General features: G+C 42.3%; 3 protein-coding genes across 3 annotated transcripts; all 3 read left to right on the top strand.

The window, feature by feature from the left end:
- Positions 1–561: 561 nt before the first annotated feature.
- LOC103036329 (trace amine-associated receptor 1-like) lies at positions 562–2,214 on the top strand. Its single transcript, XM_049478436.1, has one exon. It carries the CDS (start codon positions 798–800, stop codon positions 1,887–1,889), a length of 1,092 nt encoding a protein of 363 aa, XP_049334393.1. The 5' UTR covers positions 562–797; the 3' UTR covers positions 1,890–2,214.
- An 8,704-nt stretch (positions 2,215–10,918) lies between these two features.
- On the top strand, positions 10,919–22,099 carry LOC103031261 (trace amine-associated receptor 1-like). The gene is made up of 2 exons (XM_007259914.3): positions 10,919–12,077; positions 22,001–22,099. Exon 1 carries the CDS (start codon positions 10,997–10,999, stop codon positions 12,020–12,022), a length of 1,026 nt encoding a protein of 341 aa, XP_007259976.3. The 5' UTR covers positions 10,919–10,996; the 3' UTR covers positions 12,023–12,077; positions 22,001–22,099.
- LOC103031565 (trace amine-associated receptor 1-like) lies at positions 20,860–22,007 on the top strand. Its single transcript, XM_022685486.2, has one exon. The coding sequence runs from the start codon at positions 20,920–20,922 to the stop codon at positions 21,943–21,945; it is 1,026 nt and encodes a 341-aa protein (XP_022541207.2). The 5' UTR covers positions 20,860–20,919; the 3' UTR covers positions 21,946–22,007.
- Positions 22,100–24,399: the final 2,300 nt, after the last annotated feature.

The raw sequence follows: 24,399 nt of genomic DNA, 5'->3' as shown, positions 1-24,399 counted from the left end.
AAAAACAGACAGGGGAGAGAAGAAAAAACAGCAATGTTAACAACGTTAAATACAAGCTTAGGCTTGCACTATTGTCCTTTGCACACTGAAATTCCTAAATCTTGAAAACATTTAATGTTATGCACTGCAGAAAAGATCAATTCCTGTCCATTCTTTGTGAAACATTGTTTTCACACATTTCAATAATTTTTGCACATCCTCTGCCCATCTTTGATCATCAAAGGCATATTTGAGGATTTGTTTTTTACATCATTAGTAGCCCTAAATTGCCATGTTCCACCTTTTACAAATGTATTGTAGGACTAAAACACAAGAATGGAAGTATTTCAATACAATACATACTGTCTGGTTATTTTCTGTAAAAGTAAAAAAAACATTTACATTGGTAAGAAATCACATATTCTTGGTAAGAAAAACACTTTTATATGTTCTAAGGAAGGCATGTCAAAAGTTTTACCATGGGATGCATGATGAGCATGTAAATAAAAAGGGTGGTGTTTCACCACACGCAGTGGTGAAAGACTATAAATTTGGAGCACTGTGTGGCTTTGCCAACTGTAAATCTGATTATATGATCTAATAAAAAGCTTATTTTAGATTTTATGAATGTTGTAACAAAACAACATGTAAGACATTAGGTATGTAATGGGTTTTCAGTTGATGAATTTACCATTATTTTAAGTAGTTAAATGCATACGCATACCCAAACCCTTTTATTTTAATAATAAAAAAATCTCTTTACAGGCACAAATGTGCTACAGAGTAAAACTGCAACTATAAGTGCTTTTTGTTTTTAAATGTATGTATATTTATGTTTGCAGGTTTTTAATTACACGGAGGAAACACTGGTTCAACTGGACTTCAGAATGAACTCAAGTCAAGATCAGATAATGGATATCACTCCTCTTTGCTATGAGTTTTCAAACACATCTTGTCCAAAGCATATTTATCCTGTACTTTTGAAGGTGGCCCTTTACTTGTTCTTCAGCTTAGTGGTGATTTTAACAGTATTGGGAAACTTGTTTGTCATCATAACAATTTTTCATTTCAAGCAGCTGCACATGCCAACTAACTTCCTGGTTCTGTCTCTGGCTGTAACTGATCTGCTGCTGGGTGGATTTGTGATGCCTGCCTGCATGCTACGTACTGTGGAAACTTGCTGGTATTTGGGCCCTTTATTCTGTAAAATACACGCCAGTGTTGTGATCATGTTGGCCACTGCTTCTATTATTAATTTGTCTTTCATATCAATTGACAGATATTACGCTGTGTGTAAACCTCTGATGTATCACAGTACAATCACCTCTTTTGTCACATTAATAATGATTTTAATCTGCTGGAGTGTCTCAATTTCAGTTGGCTTTGTAATAATATTTCTGGAGATCAACCTTCTGGGGGTTGAAGACTTTTACTATGAAAATATTGAATGCGAAGGAGGCTGTGTGTTATTTCAAAGCAAAACCTCAAGCACTTCTTCCTCTTTGCTTTCCTTTTATTTCCCAGGCATTGTGATGCTCAGTATATATTTGAAGATTTTCTGTGTTGCTCAAAAGCAAGCAAAATCTATTCAGGACTCAAAATCTAAAAACAGTGTGCAAAAAATAAGTAAAGAAGAGAGAAAAGCCACTAAAACTTTGGCCGTAATTTTGGGGGTATTTCTGTCACTTTGGACACCGTTTTTTATCTGCAATGTTATTAACCCTTTTATTGCATACTCAGTTCCTCCAGTACTGTATGACGCATTTGCATGGATTGGACTTATGAATTCAACCTGCAACCCTATTGTTTATGCTTTCTTCTACAAGTGGTTTAGAAAAGCATTTAGGATCATTTCATCTGGTAAAATATTTCAGCCAGGGTCTTCAAGAACTGATCTGTTTTCAAACTGAAACTGCATAAATGTAATGAAATTAAAGGGAATTAAATTTTCAGAATTCAGAATTATTTTGTCAGGCCAGGTTTTCCAGCCAGGGTCTTCAAGAATTCATCTGTTTTGACATTGAAAACTATCCCCATGAAAAAAATGTCTAAATGAGACATTTGTAACATATAAACATTTTATTAGCTATACTGAAAAACACTATAAAAATATTTTAATTAATATGGATATGTCACCTACAAATGGCTTATATAATATGAGCATGGGTCAGTAGTTTATCAGGTTGGCTAAAAGCCCATAAGCAAGATTTTTTTTTTACATTTTCTGATACAGCCGTCAGCTAATAATTACATTCTCACAAAATTATTAACTTTTATTTTTTTAACTTAACTCTTTCATAATTATTTATTTTATTTATGTAACTTATCCAACAGATCATCATTAACTTATAAGTTAGTTACATTTGTGCTGGGTATTTTGTCATTTGTAAATCCAATATTAATTCATTTAATATTTTAGTGATTTTGTGGGGCAATAAAATGTGGTACATTTCTGATCTTTGTTGCTTCAACAGTTGTTTTGGATTATAAATAAAAGCGAAACAAATTTTGATCTTGTCAGATCACAGAACACGGTTCCAGTAATGTATGCTCTAGGACTGCTTGCCTTAACAAACTATTTGCATGTTTTCTTGCGCATCATCTTAAGAAGAGGCTCCCTTTCAGAACAATGGTCATGCAGAGTTGATGCTATATGTGCCGTATGGACTAGACACTGCAGGCTCCCCCCTTCCCCCCCACTTCTTCAAGCTCTGCAACAATGTTAGCAGTATTCATGCATCTATTTTCAAAAGCCAAAATCTGGATATTAAGCTGGTGCAACTTGATCCTGGAGTAAACCAAGTTTTCAGTGCTTGTGAACCGGACATATGCTAATGAGAGCAGGGACAATATACAAATGCACTTCACATATATATGTTTCTCTTTTCTGTGTTTCTGTCTGTGTTTATGCTTGTAAGTATTTTCCCTGTTTCGCTTGAGGTGACAAATTATGGATTAATGGACTAATATCCATTAGTCGCACAGATTACTTCCTGGCTTGTCAAGTATTAGGGCCTGGGTAGAAATGTGTGCATTGCCCTTAATGGTCCTTTGTTGAAGGTTTTAAGGTCAGAGAAAAATTAGCAGGAGGTTGCTGCTAATGATATTGCTGTTTTCCCATTGTGCATGGGATAATTCTTTAGTTAAATTCCATCAATGATATTGCTATTATTTGTGCCTTTCATTATTCTGGGTGAATAATTCTGCATATGGTCACTTCTGAAAGAGCTTGGATATATTTGGTACCTTTCTTTCACAGATAGTATAGCCCAATTAATTTTAGTGGGGAAGAGTATTTAAGAATGGGTATTGATGCTAATCGATTTTTGAACACTTTTCTTTTTCTTTCTTTTTTTTATTGAAAATAATTTCTGTATCAATAAAACCCCTGAACTACAGTGACTGCATCCTTGTCAGTTTTTTGCACAATTAACATCTTCACATTTGGTGGCAGTAGATGTATCGTTGTGCAACCAGAAAAGCTGGAGGACAGGGGTGCTATATTTTAGCCCTCACCTGCTGCAAAAGACTGTGATGTGTGAAATTAATGCTTTCAAGCAGGAGCAGTGATGGAGGTGTGTGCAGGTCCAGTTTGATCAGCTGTGGGGGGATGATATAGAGCAGTATTTAGCCATATTTGAGAGACGTGTCTGTGTATAGGTGGCCAAGGGAGAACTGGGTAATTTACTTAATCCCATATCTGAGTCGCTAAGTACACTCACTGGCCACTTTATTAGGTACAACTGCTCATTAACGCAAATGTCGAATCAGCCAATCACATGGCAGCAACTCAAGGCATTTAGGCATGTAGACATGGCCAAGACAATCTGCTGCATATCAGACCGAGCCTTAGAATGAGAAAGAAAGGTGATTAAATGAGCTTTAAATGTGGCATGGTTGTTGGTGCCAGACAGGCTGCTGATCTACTGGTATTTTCATACACATCCATCTCTAAGGTTTACAGAGAATGGTCTGAAAAAGAGAAATATCCAGTGAGCTGCTGTTCTGTGGGAACAAATGCCTTGTTGATGCCAGAGATCAGAGGAGAATGACCAGACTGTTTCGAGCTGATCAAACAGTAACTCAAATAACCACTTGTTACAACTGATGTCTGCAGAAGAGCATCTCTGAATGCAAAACATGTCCAACCTTGAGGCGGATGGGCTACAGCAGCAAAAGACCACACCGGGTGCCACTCCTGTCAGCTAAGAACAGGAAACTGAGGCTACAATTCACACAGGATCACCAAATTTGGACAATAGAAGATTGAAAAAATGTTACCTGGTCTGATGAGTCTCGGTTTCTGCTATAACATTTGGATGGTAGGGTCAGAATTTAGCATAACAACATTAAAGCATGGATCCATCCTGCCTTGTGTCAACGGTTCAGGCTGGTGGTGGTGGTGCAATGTTGTAGGGGATATTTTTTTTCTGGCACACTTTGGGCCCATTAGTACCAATTGAGCATCATGTCAACGACACAGCCTACCTGAGTATTGTTGCTGAACCTATCCATCCCTTTATGACCACAGTGTACCCATCTTCTAATGTCTACTTCCAGCATGATTGCGCCATGTCATAAAGAGTGAATCATCTCAGACTGGTTTCTTGAACACGACAATGAGTTCACTGTACTCAAACGGCGTCCACAGTCACCAGATCTCAATCCAATAGAGCACATTTGGGATGTGATGGTACGGGAGATTTGCATCATGGATGTGCAGCCGACAAATCTGCAGCAACTGCGTGATTCTATCATGTCAATATGGACCATACTCTCTGAGTAATGTTTCCAGTACCTTGTTGAATCTATGCCACGAAGGCTAAAGGCAGTTCTAAAGGCAAAAGGGGGTCCAACCTGGTACTAGCAAGGTTTACCTAATAGTTTACCTAAAAGTGGCTGGTGTGTGTATATGTAGCTTTGGACATGGGAGAGTCAATGAACTATGGCAAGATACCATCCTTTCATTATTAAATTATTGAAAAGATTTATGTTTATAGGCAGAGGTTGAGGGACTCCTAAATGCGAGTTATACCACTGCCTGAAAGACTAATAGTGTAAGTGGTAAAGATGGGAAGATGGTGAAACAGGTGGAAGAGATCTTGATACTGATAGTATCATGTCCTGAATCCTAAGGTTCTGGACGGTCCCGAGTCAGGTGAAGAACCTTTAACTAAGCCCTTGCGACGAGCCCATGCCCACGAAACAAGAGCAGCAATGAGCCCCAGCCAAAACCTGGCTGGTTGGGTGCAGTTACCACAAACTGCCCATTATGGAATGGACCTGGCCCTTCGGCATCGATAGCTGCCCTATTCAGGCCACACTGGACTGACGGTCAGCCATGCCTTGGCTCAAGCCAGACGGGAAACCCCTGGAACTGGCCTGAATCCATGGAGACGTGCCTTAGGTCCCAGCAGCCAAAGCCTGCATCAGCAGCCAGACAGATAGCTATTCCCTCCTTCTGGGTCTCCTTAATGACCATCCTGTAGCCCTTTTTGACTTTCTTGGCTTTGACAAAGAGCTCCAGCAGACCAAGGCCAGGTCCCGCAGCCTAAATTCACTCACCAGATGGAAGGAGCCCATAGAGCAGAGATAACACAGCCTGCTAATACCTCCGGGTGGCGAGAGAGAGAGGATGCTGGCTCAGAAGGTGAGAACCCGTACTGTGCTAATCACCTCTCATCCCTGTATCACCAAGTCATGGCTGAAAGTGGGTTCCAACGGGAACAAAAGGAAGGTGACAGGCTGAAATATGCATGGAATAATTTGAGGGTGGTCAACGCAGAACTCCATGGAGCATGACCTCTTTTGCCCACATACTTCCTGGTCTTCTTTAACAGGTCACACTCCTTGATAACAAACCCATGGAACAGTAACTAGGCCCCCACTTCTGAATTAATACTGTTATGCACCTTGCTCATCATCACCCACTCAGCAGGCACCTGGAATATGAAAATATGTTGAAATGCATATCGCTTCTGTCAGCGATGCTCACATTTCCCACTCACATTACCAAAGAACACCATGGCCCCTCTGATCCCTCTCCTTATTACTGGTGTTCCATTCAATAGAATTGGAATGGATATAATAGGGCCACTACCCAAATCTGCTCAAGGCCTAATACATACTCACCATAACAGACTATGTCACCAAATGCCTTGTGCCATCGCCCAAGAGCTAGGCCTCCTTATCAACCATGTCGGCATCCCAAGAGACGTCACCAATCGGGCACCCCATTCATGTCAAAGTTTATGACCTACCTCTGCAAATTATTATTATGCAGCTGCGTACTTCTGTCTGGCCACAGACCAATTGGCTTGTTGAACCCTTCAATCAGACACTTAAGCGGATGTTGAAGCAAACCATCAAGCAGGATGGCCAGGATTGAGACCTGCTGTTGCCCCATATACTGTTCGCTGTACGCAAAATCCCCTAGGCCTTTACTGGGTTTTTCGCTTTCGAGCTGCTTTATGCTTGCCACACACAAGAGCTTCTAGATGTGGTCAAAGACCCTCACCATACCGGTCGGTCATTCACTATGTGCAATACATGCAGTGGCACCTCGATCAGGTTATGGCCCATTGTCCAAGAACACATGGAGAAAGCCCAACACACCCAGAAACAAATCATTGTGTTGGTACCCAAACCTGATAGAAGCTGGTGCTTTTGCAATAATTTCCAAAAGCTTAACAAGGTTTTCCATTCCCTCTGGCCACTGGCATTACACTGTCATTCCGTTCGGTTGGCCCTGAGCCCTGGCTACCATCCAATGGCTAATAGATACTGTGATATGCCCCCCCAATGCACTTGCTGCACCATAACTAGATAATGTCATAATTTACTCAGAGACCTGAGCCAAGCACCAACCCCACCTGAGTAAAGTTAAGACTTGTCTCAGCTAAGAAGAGCTCATTGCTAACCTCACCAAATGTCATTTGGGGCTGGTGAAGGCTCAGTATCTAGGGTACCGCAAAGAAAGGGGACTGATCTGGCCCCAAGACCGACGTCAGAGCCTTCCTCAGACTAGCGGGCTACTATCGCAGGTTCATGTCCCACTTTTCCAGAGTTGCATCCCCCGATGGATCTCACAAAAAATTCACCCCAAGAAGTCCTTGACTTGCTCGAAGCCCATGTCACTGCAGACCTATCCTAAAGGAATCTGGATTTCAAGAAACCCTTTATCCTACAGAGAGACATGTCAAATACGGGACTCGGGGTCATCCTAACCCAAGAGGTCAACCACATAGAACACCCTGTGCTCTACATCAGCCAAAAGCTCAACCCTTGCCATCAAATGAGCTGTTAAGGAGCTACGCTATTACCTGACAAGTAGGCCCTTCACTCTTGTCACTGATCATGCTAAAGACACTAATCCGCAAGTAACACACTGTTTTTTCTCATTACAAGACTTCTCTTTCCAGGTACACAATCAAATTGGCCAGCTGAATGTCAATGCCTAAGCCCTATTGGCAACACTGGTCAGATTTAGGCTCCTCAGGCTCCACAAGCTCCCCGGGAATGTCTCTAAGGGGGGAGACTGTGATACTGCCTGCCACACTACTGCTCCATATGCCAAACAGATTGTGCTCTTTCAGTCGACCAGCACTGGCCAAGATGCTGAATGCTCCAGTTGGTTCAGCACTGCTGTTTTGACAGCCACGAAGACCAAATGACTATGGGGCGGGGCAATTCAATACGGCATATAAGAGGAGGAAGGGCTGTGAGCCCAGGGTGGTTGGTTCTACCCCAGAATATTGACTAACCACTGTATTTTTGCTTGCTTCTTCTCTTTGTCTCCCCTCTCTCTGTCTGCTTTCCCCAGCTGACTGACCCTGAAACTAGAACCCCACGCAGGAACGCCTACAGAGCTCCTAAGCCACTGTGAAAGACTGGACAACGGCAGGCTAGAGAAACTAACTAGGTCTGCTATTTGCTCCAATTTGTCCCTCATCTTTAAAACATGAGAGAGTATTTTTAGTATCCCAGAACTTGGAGCAAGCAGGCAGAAAGTTTTGTATGACAAAACAGCCAGAAAAAAAAGAAATTTCAAGCAGGGCAAAAGATGTTTCTGCTATTACCCACCACAGGGAACAAACTGTTAGCAAGGACTATTTTAGGTACTTTAGGAAGATAGGTCCTACTGTCTATAATGTGTACATGCCTGGATTGGAAAGAGAAAACAATTGCAGGTCTTCCACCTCAACCTGCTGAGGAAGTGGATTAAAAAGCCAGCAGGTGTCAGCCTCACTAAATCCCATCTTTCCAAGTACCCTAGCAAAAGACTTTCTGCCATATACCACATTCTGGACAGCCCAGGGCTCTTCCAGTTTATGATTATGCCTTTTGGTTTCTAAGAGGTGCCAGCTATCTTTTAAAGACTAATGGGCTGTGTCCTGTAAGGTACAGAACAGTCCTCCTATGCTCCTGCATATCTCATTGTTATGTAAAACTCCACATTAGGGAAGCATCTGCATCATCTAGGGCAAGTACTGCAGCAGGCATTACTGTGCTCTAAAATGTGTTTTGGCTCATCACAAGGGAAGGTACTTAGGGCACATTTTGGGTTTGCCCGCGGAAAGAGGAAAGACAAGGTGGAGGCAATTTGGGCCTGCCAGCAACTCCAAACTAAACAGGAGCTATAGTCATTTCTGGGATTGGTGCGCTGGTACAGAAGATTTATTCCTAAATTCGCAACCCAAATTCACTTTTGTTGTCAGCAGTTATTTTAAGGCACAGCTAAGTTGGTAATGATCCTGGAGAAATTATTTAACAGGCTATCAGTGGTGGTCTTTGAATTTCACGGAAAGCATAAAGCCACTTTAAAAATAATCCATGACCACAAGCACATAATGGATTTCCCTCACCTTCTAAAGAACGGGACCAAGAAATTCTATGGCCACATGCTCCATTTACATTTGGAGCATCTTCCTGACTGTGCAGGTGTCACAGCAATGCACAAAAAAATCAGCATCAGTGTAGCTCTCAGGCCAGTAAAATTGCTAAAGCATCTAGTCCCAGCAACTGCCAGGCTTTGATGGCCAGATCTGGGCCTGCCTATAGTACAGCTTACCATCCTACTCCACCTAGTGATCATACTAAGACCAATGCACTCCTAGTGCTGTATTTGCCCACAATTCACCCCTGAGCATCCTTTAGATCTGTCAAGTCAAGTTCAAGGCTACTTCAACACCTGATACACTAATGGCTGTTTTAGCTCTCCAAGGGGAATCAGTAGGGGTGTGTTATCCCACTCACCTCAGTCTGTACTGTCTCTTGGCTTCTCTGACAGGTCTATGCAGGTCATATCTGGCCCTTTCAAAGTTCTAAGAGAGCAGAAGTAAATAGAGCAGATAGATGAATGGATATTTTATTGCAGTACAAAAAGGAAATGATGACCAAAGTCAGCCATACAAATTGTGCAAGTGCCAGATATATCGTTATCATTTAGTGGGCATTAAAATATAAAGGCCATTAAAGAAGAGTGGCCTGCCAGGATTAGAAGATAACAGATGATATGCATGCAGTAATTACAGAACTATAAAGTACACCTTTTATTTGTATAGCATCATCTGTGTGTAAACTCTTGTATTGTTTTCTCTTGTATTGTTTGTAGAGACTAAAACCTATAAGAAGTATTTCTATAGATTTAGCTAATATTCATGTTAATATTTAGATTTTTCAATTACAAATAATTTATTACTACTCCTATAGGCCAGTAAAATTGCTAAAGCAGCTAGTCCCAGCAACTGCCAGACATTGATGCCCAGATCTGGCCCTGCCTATAGTACAGCTTACCATCCTACTCCACCTAGTGACCATACTGAGACCAATGCACTCCTACTGCTGTATTTGCCCACAATTTACCCCTGAGCATCCTTCAGATCTGTGGAGTCAAAGCTCAAAGCTACTCCAACACCTGCTACACTTATGACTGACTCAGGGCTCCAAAGTATTTAGTAGACCTGTATATTTTGCCTGGTCCCGGTACCTCTTGAAGGTTTGTTCACCTCAGAGCATTAAGTACATCTCCCAGTGACACAGTGAGCAATGTTTCCTGAGTGCACTCTGTGATCAAAACATTTCTCTGTTGGTTGGTATTAAGGGCCTTAAAATAGAACTCATTCAGCTCATACAGTGTTGTGTGGCTGGTTGGGATCCCCCTGCTGCTCTGGTAGTAATATGGGATGTGTAGACATCCTTACCACAGGTGTAGGGAGTCAGCAGGGGTGTGTTATCCCACTTACCTTAGTCTGTCCTTAGTCTCTTGGCTTTTCTGACAGGTCTATGCAGGTCATATCTGGCCCTTTCAAAGTAAAGAGAGCAGATATATAAATTGATATTTTATTGCAGTTCAAATAAAAAAATATGACCAAAGTCAGCCATACAAATAGTACCAGATATATAGCATAATAAAACATTTAGTGGGCAATAAAATATAAAGGCCATTCAAGAAGGCGGGGTCTGCTGAGATCAGAAGATAAGAAGATGATATGCATGCAGTAATTACAGAACTTTTATTTGTATAGTATCATTGTCTTTATCTGTTTGTAAACTGATTGTCTTCTCTTGTATTGTTTTTAGAGACTAAAATCTATGAGAAATAGTTCTGTAGATCTAGCTAGTATTATTGTTAATATTTATATTTTTCAATTACAAATACTTTATTAATACTGCTTTAAAGACTCAAATTAAGCACAAATCCACCCTGAACCACCAGAACAGTATTAAATTAGAACTATTACTTGTTTACTTGTTTGAGAATTGCTTTAATAAATGGGTCCACCTTTTCTTTCTTTCAAACAGAGTAATGTTTTTCAGTCAATAGTGTTATCATGGGATCAGTGTGAACACGTGTTTGAAAGGGCGGTGTTAAACCACATGCAGTGTTGTAACAGTATAAATCCAGGCCACTGTGAGGCTTTGAGGAGTAGTTGTTTAATGAAAAATGCTTAATCATTCTTCATGTTTTCAGTTTGCCTTACTGGAAGAAAAGCATTCTTAACTGTTGGATTTCAGAATGAATTCCAGCCAAACTAATATTGTGGATATTACTCCTCTCTGCTATGAATTTGTAAATGGATCTTGTCCAAAGTTTGTCTATCCTGCACTTTTGAGGGTTTCTCTTTATTTGTTCTTTACTGCAGTGGTGACTTTAACAGTGTTTGGAAACCTTTTTGTCATTGTAACCATTATTCATTTTAAGCAGCTGCACATGCCGACTAATTACCTTGTTTTGTCTCTGGCTGTGACTGATCTGCTTCTCGGTAGTGCTGTGATGCCTCCTTTCATGGTACAGTGTATTGATAATTGTTGGTATTTGGGCCCTGTATTATGCAAAGTATACAACAGTATTGTTATCATGGTGTGCACTGCTTCTATTTTAAATTTGTCATTTATATCTATTGACAGATACTATGCTGTATGTCATCCTCTGCAATATCAAACTAAAATCACCCCCTTTGTTACAGGAATAATGATTTTTATCTGCTGGATTGTCTCAGCGGCAGTTGGTTTTGTAATAATATTTCTGGAAATTAACCTTATAGGCGCTGAAGACTTTTACTATGAGCATGTTGCATGTGAAGGAGGTTGTGTCTTGTTCCAAAGTACAACATCAAGCACTTCTTCCTCTTTGCTTTCTTTCTATTTTCCAGGTGTTGTAATGCTCAGTATATATATGAAAATATTCCATGTTGCTCAAAAGCAAGCAAAGTCTATTCAGGACTCAAAATGTAAAAACAGTACTCAATCAATTATAAAAAAAGAGGAGAAAAAAGCCACCAAAACCCTGGCAACTATTTTAGGGGTTTTCCTTTCACTTTGGATGCCGTTTTTCATCTGTAATGTAATGAATCCTTATATTGGTTATGCAATCCCTCCAGGTTTTTTTTTTACACTTGCATGGATTGGATATATGAATTCAACAGTCAACCCTATTGTGTATGCTTTTTTCTATGCATGGTTTAGAAAAGCATTCAGGATGGTTTTATCAGGGAAAATATTTCAGCCAGGGTCTTCAAGAACAAATTTGTTTTCACACTGAAAAATATTTACCCCATGACAAATGTCTGTTAAAATGATCACAAAAAAGATGCTATGTACTGAACTAAAACCACTGAAATTATTTTTAAATAAATGTATTTAGAGGCAAACAAAGACGTATTTTGAACTTGCTTTGAATTAAGTTTGCTATGGAAAATAATACTCTGTATATAATCAATACTTAGCAGTTTTTGCCTAAAAAATTACTTCCAATATGTACTGGTGACATTACACCAGTTTTGTTGTAAAGATTTTTTATATTGTGGCTGCCTGGTATGTTGGCTACCTTAATTTCAAGTAGATTGCTCCAGCTCTTATCTAATGTACTTCACTTTACAAGTTTAAGCCATCTAATGCCTTTTTTGTTCAGTTGAGTCTTGGGAAACCTCTGAAAAAAAATTAAATATAGTATGGCTGGATTCTAGGTTTTAGCTGGTTATTGCATTCAAGTTTTTGTGCTGTTTTTGTGCTTGACATACTTTACCAATGACTGTAAAAGTGGAGTCATGAAGCTGATTGAAAGTGCTTGAAGTCTTACTTATTTCCTTTGTTTATTAACTTTATTTAAGCATTTATTAGGCTTGAAAAACAAACATACCTTGTGCTTTCTATAGACTTGAAAAAACTTGAAGTCTTGATGTCCACAAAAAGTCATACACATAGGATATTTTATAGTGTTTGCAGCTTTATGGAGTTTAAAATAAACTACCTCATACAAACTGTGAATAAAGCTTTACCACACATGTATGTCCTGTTCAATAGGGAAGTATATGATGTACACAGTTAATCTTATATTCAAGAATAATTTTAAATTCAATTAAAATTGAACGTCAGCCGAAAGATAACTTTCAGGTATTGATTTTATAGGCTCTTTAAAAAAGCCAGAGGCGGAAGTTGCAATCTGCTGCATGTTTTTCAGTATTGTGGGAGATGCAATCTTATACAGCTTTGTGTAGACTGTCATATTTACAGTCATTCACCACACAAAATATTAATGTTAAAAGCAAAGAAAGAAAAGAAGGTAGATAAGTATTGTAATATTAAAAAATATATGTTATTGCTGAAAAATATTGATAATATTATTATATTATCAAGTACATACCAATTTTTAAGGCTCATATACTGTTTTTATAAACAATAATATAAGGATGATTAATTATTAAGTAATTTTACAGAATCAATTAATCTCTTATCATTACATTATTGTAGCAACTTTCTAAAACAACCCCAACAAAAACAAAGAGTGATGTCAAGCATATTGGGACCTCCTCTGTGAGCTCCTAGGCCCTCCAAACTTGGTGCTGCCACACAGGCTCCCACCAAGTGCAGCCTAGCATCTCTGCAAGGCCAGAATATCATGCAGTTTCCCTTTTTTATTTTAATAGTCTAGTCTGTCAACAGTTCCCAAGCAGATGGACAGGAGTATGTAATTTGCAGCAAGACCTAACATCTCTCTGCAAACTGCGCCTTCCTTCCACAGAAGCGAAACAGATGTAGAAAATGCCCAGATTGTCATTCGTTGTCATCTCCCACAAACAGTAAATCACTGCTTATCCCTTTTATGTTGGGATTGAAGAGCCACATATTAAAACCAGGAGATAGCGCTTCACCCTAACAGTGGAATTTGTGGGCCCACTTTTAGTGGGCACTGGTGTCCTACTTAGCCTGGCAAACAGTTTGGTGTACAGAATGGAGTCGCTTATGAAGCTCACTGACATGTTTTACACTTTGTCTTAAAAAACAGTGTCATGGTGTTTTTTCTGGTTGAAAACTAAACACAGGCTGGCATGAAACAGGCAGATTACTGCAATGCAGGTGAGCAGGGCAAGAGGTAATGGATGTTCTAGTCATTATGGTGCTGCAAATCTAAATGTTAATGGCATTATCATTTATGATCGACAATTGTTGATCACTCACCACTAACAAGACTTTGACTTTCACAATGCTGATTATTTGTTTGCAAACATTGGTAAAGCTCCATTCACCTGGGTTGCCTGACCCCTTGCGCTGGAGATGCAGAAAAAGAGGCAAGAGAGCAGGTGTGCTCGTGAGGCTGAGATGTCTCACTTTCCAACAGGAGATATGGGACCGCAGCGTTATCTGCCTCAAAGAGACCAGGTTATTCGCAGGCATTCCTGATCATGCCATTGAACCCGTGGGGTTCTCTTTGCACAGTGGCAACAAATCCAAAGAGTTCTCCGGGAAAAGCAAGAGAGGTGGTGTCTGTTTCCTGTTCCTGTTTTCCTCCATCCTGCTCCTGCCCACCTACAGGAAGAGGCTGAAATCGGACCCACCAATACCAGGGAGGTGCACTGCTGGTCTGATGGTACGCTTCAGGACTGTTTTGATCATGTGGACTGGGACATGTTCTGTGATTCATCAAGCAGCATTGGCGAGAACATCAACCATCAACAGTCACCACCTTGGATGAAGTAGTGTCCTCCAGATCAGTGTGTGTCTACCCCAATCAGAAGCCCTGGCTGAACCATGATGTCCACTCTGCATTCAGCATACGTAACGCTGCTTTTATATCTAGAAATAGGGGGGGGGGGGTATAAGCAAGCCAGCTAGGCTTTCCTTAGAACCATAAAAGCGACCAAATATCGGTACAGAGAGAAAGTAGAGGCACAGTTCGACACCTGGAACTTGGCAGGGTCTGAACAAGATCACAAAGAAATAAACCTCTAAGACTCTGACCAGCACCAGCATTGAGCTACCAGATGAACTTCTATGTCCATCGCAGGTTCCAACCCACCCTCCGTCTCCGAAGCTGACGTGTACAGAGTCTTTCGGGGAGCAAACCCGCGCAAGTGAGCAGGACCAGACAGCATTGCAGGGAGAGTGCTTAAAGTCTGCTATAAGGAATTAGTAGGTGTGGCAGACATTCATAACACCTTACTCTCTCTCTCGCTCTCTCTCTCTGTAGTGCCAGCATGCTTTAAACTGGCCACCATTGTGCCAGTTTCAAAGACAGCCCACACCACCAGTCTGAATGACTGGCAACCTGTTGTCACAGGCAGAACTGATCCACTGATGATGCAATCTCCCTGACCCTCCACACTGCCCTCTCCCACCTGGACAAGAAGGACACATATGTAAGAATGCTGTTTGTGGACTGCAGTTCAGCATTCAACACTATCATTCCCTTGAGGCTCAACGCCAAGCTCCAGGATCTGGGTCTGAACAGCACATTGTGCAGCTGGATCCAGAACTCCTCATGGACCGACAGCAGGTGGTTAGGATGGGCAGCAGCATCCCCAGCATCCTTAGGACTTCTACACCTCTACACCTGCATTGTGGAAAGCATTCTGACGGGCAGTATCACCACCTGGTATGGTAACTGCACTGCTCTCAAGAGGAAAGCCGAGAAGAGGGGAGTGTATATAGTGCAGTACATCACCAGCTCCTAAACCTTCTGGATTTATACACCAACCGCTGCCTGAGAAAATCTAGGATCATGAAGGACCCCTCCCACCCAAGTCACTGATTGTTCTCACAGCTGCCAAGAGGAAGGAGGTTTAGAAGCTTGAAGACCAGAACCAGCCATTTCTGAGATTTTCGAGTTTCTTCCCCCAGGCGACCAGACTGTGGAACAGCCAATAGAACAGTGTTCTGCCCAGCCTACCCCACTGCCATCTTATACAAACTCTCGCACTCTGCACTTTACTTCACATTGCAGCTTGACTTTCCCATACTTATCCTGTAATAAAGCACTTTGCACCCTGTCCTTCCCACACAACTCATTCTGTACCTGCAGTTTATGCATAATTGTGCATAGTCGCATACTAGACTATCTCTGCACTTCCACATACACACTTAGTTATCAGCACATGTAAATAGCATTGTATTGCGTGCCTGGTTAAGTGGCCCGCCCTCGCCTCACGTGTTCTCGGAGTGCTGTCTATGGGTTGGTGCTGAATGCTTTCAGCACCTTGGAGAGTGGCCGCACGTGAAGTTGTCAGCGTCATTGTAATGCGTCGGCCGGGCCTCGTCCCCCTCTCAGCTGGCACCAGAACGCGGAGCCTGAAACGGTCATCTCCTTTGGCCTCCTGGACAGGGCATCCGCATCCCCGTGCGCCGAGCCGGGCCGATGCCGGACCTGAAACGAGAACTCTTGGAGGGCGAGTAACGCGGGCATTAGTGTCTCTGTGTCTGGAAATCCATTGAAGGGGTGCGTGATCAGTAACCAAAGGGAATGTCCTACCCGTCAGGAAAAAGTGCAGCTACTCCACTGCCCACTTAATTGCCAGGGATCCTCGCTCCAGGGCGGCGTACCGTCTCTCGGCCGGTAGAAGTTTCCGGCTTAGGTAGAGGATGGGGTGTTCTTCACCATTGAAGTCCTGTACGAGGACGGCCCCCAGCCCCATCTCAGAGGCGTCTGTGTGGAGGATGAACGGATGGTCGAAGTCAGGATTTTTCAGCACTGACTCAGCCGTTCAATTGTTTCAGAGACATTTTTTTTTATCAGATCAGTGAGGGGGGAGACAATTGTGGCAAAGTTGGGTATGAAGCGGCGATAATACCCGGCCAGCACGAGGCCGTCTTAGTGCGAGGGATGGGCCAGCGCTCGACTGCCTCATTTTTTTTCTTCTGAGGTCGGAGAGTACCCCGCCCAATGCGGAAACCCAGATAGGCAGCTTCGGAGAGACAGAGGTGGCACTGTTTTGGATTTGACGTGAGCCCCGCTTGTCGGCTGGCAGTGAGGATGCGGTTGATGTGTAGCATGTGCTCCGCCCACGTCTCTGAGTGTATGATAACGTCATCCAGGTAAGCAGCGGCGTAGGAGAGGGGGGGTCCGTTCAACCCATTTTTTAAAAGATTGACGTGATATACCTGGGTAGTCTTCCTCCTTCCCAGCTGCTTGACACGGTAGTTCATTTCGTTCAGCCTTTCGGTGACGGTGTACGGGCCTTGTCAGCTGGCAAGGGATTTACATGTTGTGGTGGGAATCAACACCATGACGCGGTTCCCCAGTTGGAATTCCCTCAGGTGGGCGGGGCGGTTGTATACGCGTTGTTGCGCATGCTGGGCCTCCTCCATATGTTCCTTCACAATGGGAAGCACTTTGTTAATCAATGTTTGCATTGATTTAACATACTCTATAACTGATCTGAACAGGGAAGGCTGCGTCTCCCAGGTTTCTTTCACCATGTCAAGGAGCCCGCGTGGCTTCCGAGCATTGAGCAGGTTAAATTGGGTGAACCCCGTGGAGGCTTGGGGCACCTCCCGCATGGCAAAAAAAAATGGCAAAGAGCGTGGGGAAGGAGGAGGTCCCAGTAATGCGGGTCCTCCCTTACGATTCGCTTGAGCATCCTTTTAGCGTCTGATTGAATCTCTCCACCAGCCCGTCTGTTTGGGGGTGCCATACAGATGTGGTGAGGTGTTATACCTGTAGCATCCTGCAGAGGTCAGACATTAGCTTTGAAACAAAGGGGGTTCCCTGTGAGGATTTCCTACGGAATGCCTAAGCGACTGATCAGGAGCACCAACTCGCGCCACCGCCTTTGATGTGGCTTTGCGCAGGGGAACCACATCAGGGAACCTGGTTGCATAGTCTACGGTAACCAAGATGTATTCATGCCCCCGGGTGGACTTTGGCAGCGGTCCTACATACGGGGTTTCAATAATCGGGAGAGGAATGAGTGGTGCAGGTGGGGGCTTGTGTGGGTTGGTGAGTTGACAGGTCGAGCACCTTTTACAGTGGTTCTTCACCTCGGCTCAAATAAACGGCCAGTAGAACCGCTGTTGGATTCTGGCCAAGGTGTTTTTGGTCGCCAAATGTCCTCCCAGTGAATGCTGGTGGGCGAGCTGCATGACAGCGTCTATTCGGCTGCGTAGCAGGAGTAATTGCTCGACCCTCTCACTCTTTATCTCAGTCACGCAGTACAGGAGGTGGTTTTTCACCATGAAAAAGGGGTCTGAGGAGGCATAGGACCATGTGGCTCTCTGTCATCTGTTGTAAAGTTTCCCACGCGTGCCTGAGCCGATCATCCTCACACTGTTCCCGGCCAAAACACCCCTCCTTCTGCACCTGTTGATAGAGAGAGAAAATAGAGTTCGAAATTTTTCGTCTCTCTCACCTTCTGAATTTTTCCGCTGCTCCCCGAGCTTCCGCTGGTGGCTAGTGCGGGCTGGGGTCGCGGTCGGCGGCGCCCGGAGCTCTTCCTCGAACTCTGGGTAGTCACATCCCAATAGGAGAGGCACTGGCAAGTCTGCCACAAGGCCAATCGTGATTGGCCAGTCTTTGTAGTGGTTTCCCACTCATATTTGGGCCGTGGGAACGTGGTGCACGTTGCCGTGGACACACGAAAGCTCTACCATCTCAGCTCTGGGAAGAACCCAGGGTATTGCGGAAGGTTGGCCGAAGGTAATGGTGCTCCCTGAGTTGAGCACGGTGGTGACTTCACGTCCGTTGAGACGTAGCCTCCGCGAGTGGACCAAGCTGTGGGTTTGGCCGTGGACGCTGCACCCCGTGGGTTCGATACCTCGCTGTGTCGAAGTAGTGGCCTTGTGGGTCTGACCGCGGGGTTTGGATCTCTCGATCACCCTCATCTCTCGACGATGGAGGGTGGAAGGGGGGGGGCCCTTCCTTTCAGTGCACCCCAGGTTGAGGATACTTTCCCAACCTCCGTGGCGTCAATCATGTCTCTTATGCAGGTTGGGTTCTTTAAGTCCACTGCTTTTCAGAGCTCCCCAGGTAGGGGGCGCAGGAAATGGTCCATCGCGATCCGTTTGGTTGTTGCTTCTGAGCTAAGCTGATTGCGTTGGAGCCAGCGCTTGGCGACCCACAGGAGCTGGGTCATCTGAGGGCGGGGATGCTGCAACGACCGGTACGGCCAGCGATGGAAATCAGCCGCAGCTGGTCCGAGCCAGATCTCTGTTTTCAGTGTCTTATAGTCCGTGGCCTGGTCTGGGGGAAGGGAATAATAGGCTAGCTGAGCCTACCCCATGAGACCTTGGACCTCCACAGTGTCTGCCTTCCTCACCTTTTCCAGCATTCATTTTTCGATCTGCTCTTCCACCCCAAAAAATGTACCTCTCTGCCATCAATTTTTTTTTCTTAATCTGCTACAGTGGCTACATACCTTCATCTTCGCTATACTCACCAAAGTATAAGCTTCTCCCCTTGACCCTCTTTTCATCACTGAAACTGGAACTCACCTGGAACTCTCCTGTAACTCACCACTGGTTCTACTATCACCTAAAGCAGGTCCTCTCACTCAGTGGCTTCAACCCATCTCACTTCTCTGCTCACTCCTTCAGTCCTCATCGAGGACTGTTCGATCACATGGTCCAAATCCTTGGATGCTGGACTTCCCAGGCATACAATGGTTACATAAGAACTCATTCACAGGATCTCCCTGCTCCTCGTGAACATCTCGCTTCTTTTAACATGCAAGATTTTGGGGCTTCAGTCATACGCTTACACGTTGGAAATACTAGCAAAGTGGAGTTCAATATAACTTAATTTTGGGAGATTAATTCACGGACCTTACTCCTGCAGGCTACACACCCCAAAAACATTCTTGCAATAACTGATACATTATGCTAATATGGGATAACCTGAACATTTACCAAAATTGGAACTTTAAATTCCTAGCTATTAGATGTCTGTGAATAGTAGGGCATCAACAAAACATACAGCACCCTTCTCCACCCACAGAGCTACAAGCTTGCAGAGCATTTTAATCTCATGGTTGCCAAAAGACACCAAAGAGACTGAGACCACCAGTTGTGCTGCTCAAATACTACACTGCAGTACAGTAGTTGGGATCACACTGACAATGATTTTGTTTGTTAATGAGCTGTGCACCCCATTTGAAGTTAATGTTTGGTACTCCATCTGAATCTGATTTACAAAGCAGAATTTGTGCTATATGTCCATGACTTGTATGTCAGAATAAAGGTGGTGTATGGACTATTGTTGCCAGCAAGTTGTTAATGATGAAAATAAAGTTCTGGAATTGACTTAAGCTTTCTTATTACAGTAACTTGAAACTTGTTTGAGATTGGCCACTTTATTGACACCTCTTCATTGACACACATTGTGGCAGCATGTTAGTGTGTTGCACTGCGTGGATTAGACATAGTAGGGCTGCTGAAGTTGTTAAACACTGTGTACACTTACTATCCACTCTAGGAAAAAAGAAAGTTAATAAAGTATAGAGACAAACAAATAATATATGCTGTAATTACAGAACTACAGAAGAAGAGGGGAGTTGTTCAAATTAGCAATGAAAGTAAAAGAAGTGAGGTGGTGTTAACAAAGTGGCTGGTTGGTGTAAATCAATTCTTCATAGTTTCTCTGGGTAAGATTGAATGTTCTAATTTTTTTAAAATACATTTTGTTTCTATTAATTCATTTTATTTTCATAATTGTATTGTGTATTTGGTTGTATATGTTTATAAGATACTGTATTGTCTTTTTTTCTTAGACTAACTGTATCTAAAGACAAAAAAGTCATGTGAAGCATTTCTATAATTATAATTATAAATTATAATTTGTCTGTGCAGCATAATTAAACTTTTAGAATTATGTATTACTACTGCAAGTTTAAAATTAAGCACAAAGACACTCTGAGCCACCAGAGCACTAGTTTCCACACTGTATATTAAAATAATTATTTATTGATGAAAAGCAATTTGAAAAAGAAGCACAGAATTCGATGTTGTGTTTCCTTCTAACACAATAATATTTTTCCGTCAATAGTGTTGTCATGGGATCAGTGTGAACACGTGTTTGAAAGGGCGGCGTTAAGCCACATGCAGTGTTGTAACAGTATAAAACAAGCAAATCACTGTGTGGTTTTAAGCTGTACTTATTCAATGGAAAATTATTTTTCATGTTTTCAGTTTGCCTTACTGGAAGAAAGGCATTCTTAACTGTTGGATTTCAGAATGAATTCCAGCCAAACTAATATTGTGGATATTACTCCTCTCTGCTATGAATTTGTAAATGGATCTTGTCCAAAGTTTGTCTATCCTGCACTTTTGAGGGTTTCTCTTTATTTGTTCTTTACTGCAGTGGTGACTTTAACAGTGTTTGGAAACCTTTTTGTCATTGTAACCATTGTTCATTTTAAGCAGCTGCACATGCCGACTAATTACCTTGTTTTGTCTCTGGCTGTGACTGATCTGCTGCTAGGTGGTGTTGTGATGCCTCCCTTCATGGTACAGTGTATTGATAATTGTTGGTATTTGGGCCCTGTATTATGCAAAGTATACAACAGTATTGCTATCATGGTGTGCACTGCTTCTATTTTAAATTTGTCGTTTATATCTATTGACAGATACTATGCTGTATGCCATCCTCTGCAATATCAAACTAAAATCACCCCCTTTGTTACAGGAATAATGATTTTTATCTGCTGGATTGTCTCAGCGGCAGTTGGTTTTGTAATAATATTTCTGGAAATTAACCTTATAGGCGCTGAAGACTTTTACTATGAGCATGTTGCATGTGAAGGAGGTTGTGTGGTGTTTCAAAGCACAACGTCAAGCACGTCTTCCTCTTTGGTTTCCTTCTACATCCCAGGAGTTGTAATGCTCAGTATATATATGAAGATATTCCATGTTGCTCAAAAGCAAGCAAAGTCTATTCAGGACTCAAAATGTAAAAACAGTACACAATCAATTATAAAAAAAGAGGAGAAAAAAGCCACCAAAACCCTGGCAACTATTTTAGGGGTTTTCCTTTCACTTTGGATGCCGTTTTTCATCTGTAATGTAATGAATCCTTATATTGGTTATGCAATCCCTCCAGGACTGTTTTATACTCTTGCATGGATTGGATATATGAATTCAACAGTCAACCCTATTGTGTATGCTTTTTTCTATGCATGGTTTAGAAAAGCATTCAGGATGGTTTTATCAGGGAAAATATTTCAGCCAGGGTCTTCAAGAACAAATTTGTTTTCACACTGAAAAATATTTACCCCATGACAAATGTCTGTTAAAATGATCACAAAAAAGATGATAGGTACTGAACTAAAACCACTGATAATAACTTGATAGTAAATGTATGTAGAGACAGTAAATACATATATGTAGAGACAAATAAAGAAGTATTTTGAACTTTCCTAAAATTGTGTTTCAAAACTCATTCTTTAGCAATTTGTGCCTAGACATTGTAGTTTGAATATTCACTGGTGACTTTACACCAGGCTGGGTATAAAGATTTTAATTGTGACTGCCTGGTATATTGGTTAGCTTAATTTCAAGTAGATTATCTTTTATCTAATCTACTCCACTTTTAGGTTGATGCCACCTAATGTATTTTTGTACAGTTGAGAGTTCAGTAATCTCAGAAAAATAATCTAATTAAATTCTGGCTAGAGTTTTAGTTTTAGCTGGTTGTTGCATCTCACCTTACACTAAAGTGTAGGAGTCATGAAGCTGATTGAAAATGTTTCTAGTCTTTTTTTCCTTTCTTTTGTTCATAAAATATAATTAGATATTATTATTGCATTATTATTATTATTAGTAGTAGTAGTAGTAGTAGTAGTAGTATCATATGCTCTGTAAAATGTATTGTTGCAAAGGCCTTAGATTAGAGGAAAAAGGTGCAATCTGCTGGTTGTTTTCAGTATTGTGTGGTGCACTGGTCACAACAACATTATCTAAATAGCTGACATTATCAAATTACAAAACTACTAACTGCCGTCCTTTTTCTTTGCTACCTATGGGCTAACAGAAGGCTACATGATTAGCCTAACCCCCAGCCTACTATGCTTGACCATTGTCAACACGGACTCACTCTGAGCATTGATCTGTCAAGCCTGATGGCTACACTTTAGTCTAATTTTAAGCCTCTCTTTGTGCCTGTTTTTTTGCCACACAGACTCCCTATTTTTTTACTTCCCTTCACGTCTCAAGCTCATTCAATTACCCTGACAACCATTAGTATTCATAGACACCAAATAAACAGGTATTCAAGCACATAAAATTAAACACACACACAATCATCCTAGTCTCCTGTTCCTCTTTTTGTTGCCAATTTGTTCATTTATTTTACAATTTAAACAAAACAATAATCCAAGAGCACCCCTTAGACATATACCCACACAGTGGGGATGCCCTGGTGTCAACAAAAGTAAAATATGCTGGGGAAATTGACAGGTGCAGGTGTTTGGGAAGTAGGCTAGCTTAATCCTAGAGCCCCTGCTGCAATGCTCCTTTGAACCTTCACAAAGCTCTCACACTGTGGTTGATTACATTATGGACTTCCAAACCCTAGCCGCCGAAAGTGGTTATAATGAAGATGCCTTGATGGCCATCTTCCAATGAAGACTTAATGAAATGCTTAAGGATGAACTGGCCAAATTCGACCTGCCCTCTACTCCACCCGAACTCGATGACGTGTGCTTTTGTCATGATACCCGCATTTGCCAAAGAGCTTGGGAAAAGCAGGCAGTGGTTGCTCCCTAGCCTCATAACCATCCTGGCAGTCCTCTCCTGCTCAGGTATGATCCTCCAGTGAGGCACCTAAACCTATACAACTGCGTGGTACCCACTTCTCTGAATGGCATTCAGATGAACCTGCCCCAAGGGCACCACATCCTGCAAACTCCTCTTGTATGGGAAACAAAAGGGCCTTTCCTGGTCAGGAGATCTGGTATTAGGCCATCCTCCTCCCTAAACATCTGGCCTCCATCTGGATGTCACTCTTTCATGGGGCTCCCTTAAAACTTCCAAATTGTGGACCTTTGTGGACTCTGGGGCAGCAGGGGGCTTCATAGTCTCCTTCCTTGCTATGATATTGCCGGTATTGCCTCTTGGGAAGCTCGGGGCTGGGGTCAGCCACATACTGTACAGGTGGAGACACATGCTGAGTGAGTGGAGCTTTACATCAGACAGACTAATCTGCAAGCGTATCCGTGGCTAGATTTCCATAACCCTCACATTGACTGGTATACCAGGTCGATGTTTGCCTAGGGGGCCAACTGCCAGAGGTTCTCAGCACCTACAGGTATGTGCAAGGTGCAGGCCATCTGTTTCCGGCTTAAGCAGACCCCTCCCAAATTCCAGTAGTCTACTGGCACCTACAGGAAGACTATATTTTTTGACTATTACTATTGAATATTTTCAGATGGACAACAGAGGCCCAGAAGGCTTACCTTCAACTACCTGACCCTGAGGATCCATTTATCAGTGAGATAGATGCCTGAGAAATTGGTAGCTGCAGTGCTCTTCCAACACCAATAACACAACAAAAAGCTTTACCCCAGTGCCTACTTTTACTCACACTGGCAACTCAACTCTAGGCAGACCTGGTGGGTGCTTTTCTTGGGTCACTTTAACATTCTGTTGTCATATTGGCTGAGGTCAAAGAACAGTAAACCTGATGCCCTGTCAAGACACGATAAACCCCAGGATCCT

This window comes from Astyanax mexicanus, chromosome 1, assembly GCF_023375975.1.
Source record: "Astyanax mexicanus isolate ESR-SI-001 chromosome 1, AstMex3_surface, whole genome shotgun sequence".
NCBI classification, from domain to species: Eukaryota; Metazoa; Chordata; class Actinopteri; order Characiformes; family Acestrorhamphidae; genus Astyanax; species Astyanax mexicanus.
This window is presented reverse-complemented; position numbering and strand designations above follow the sequence as displayed.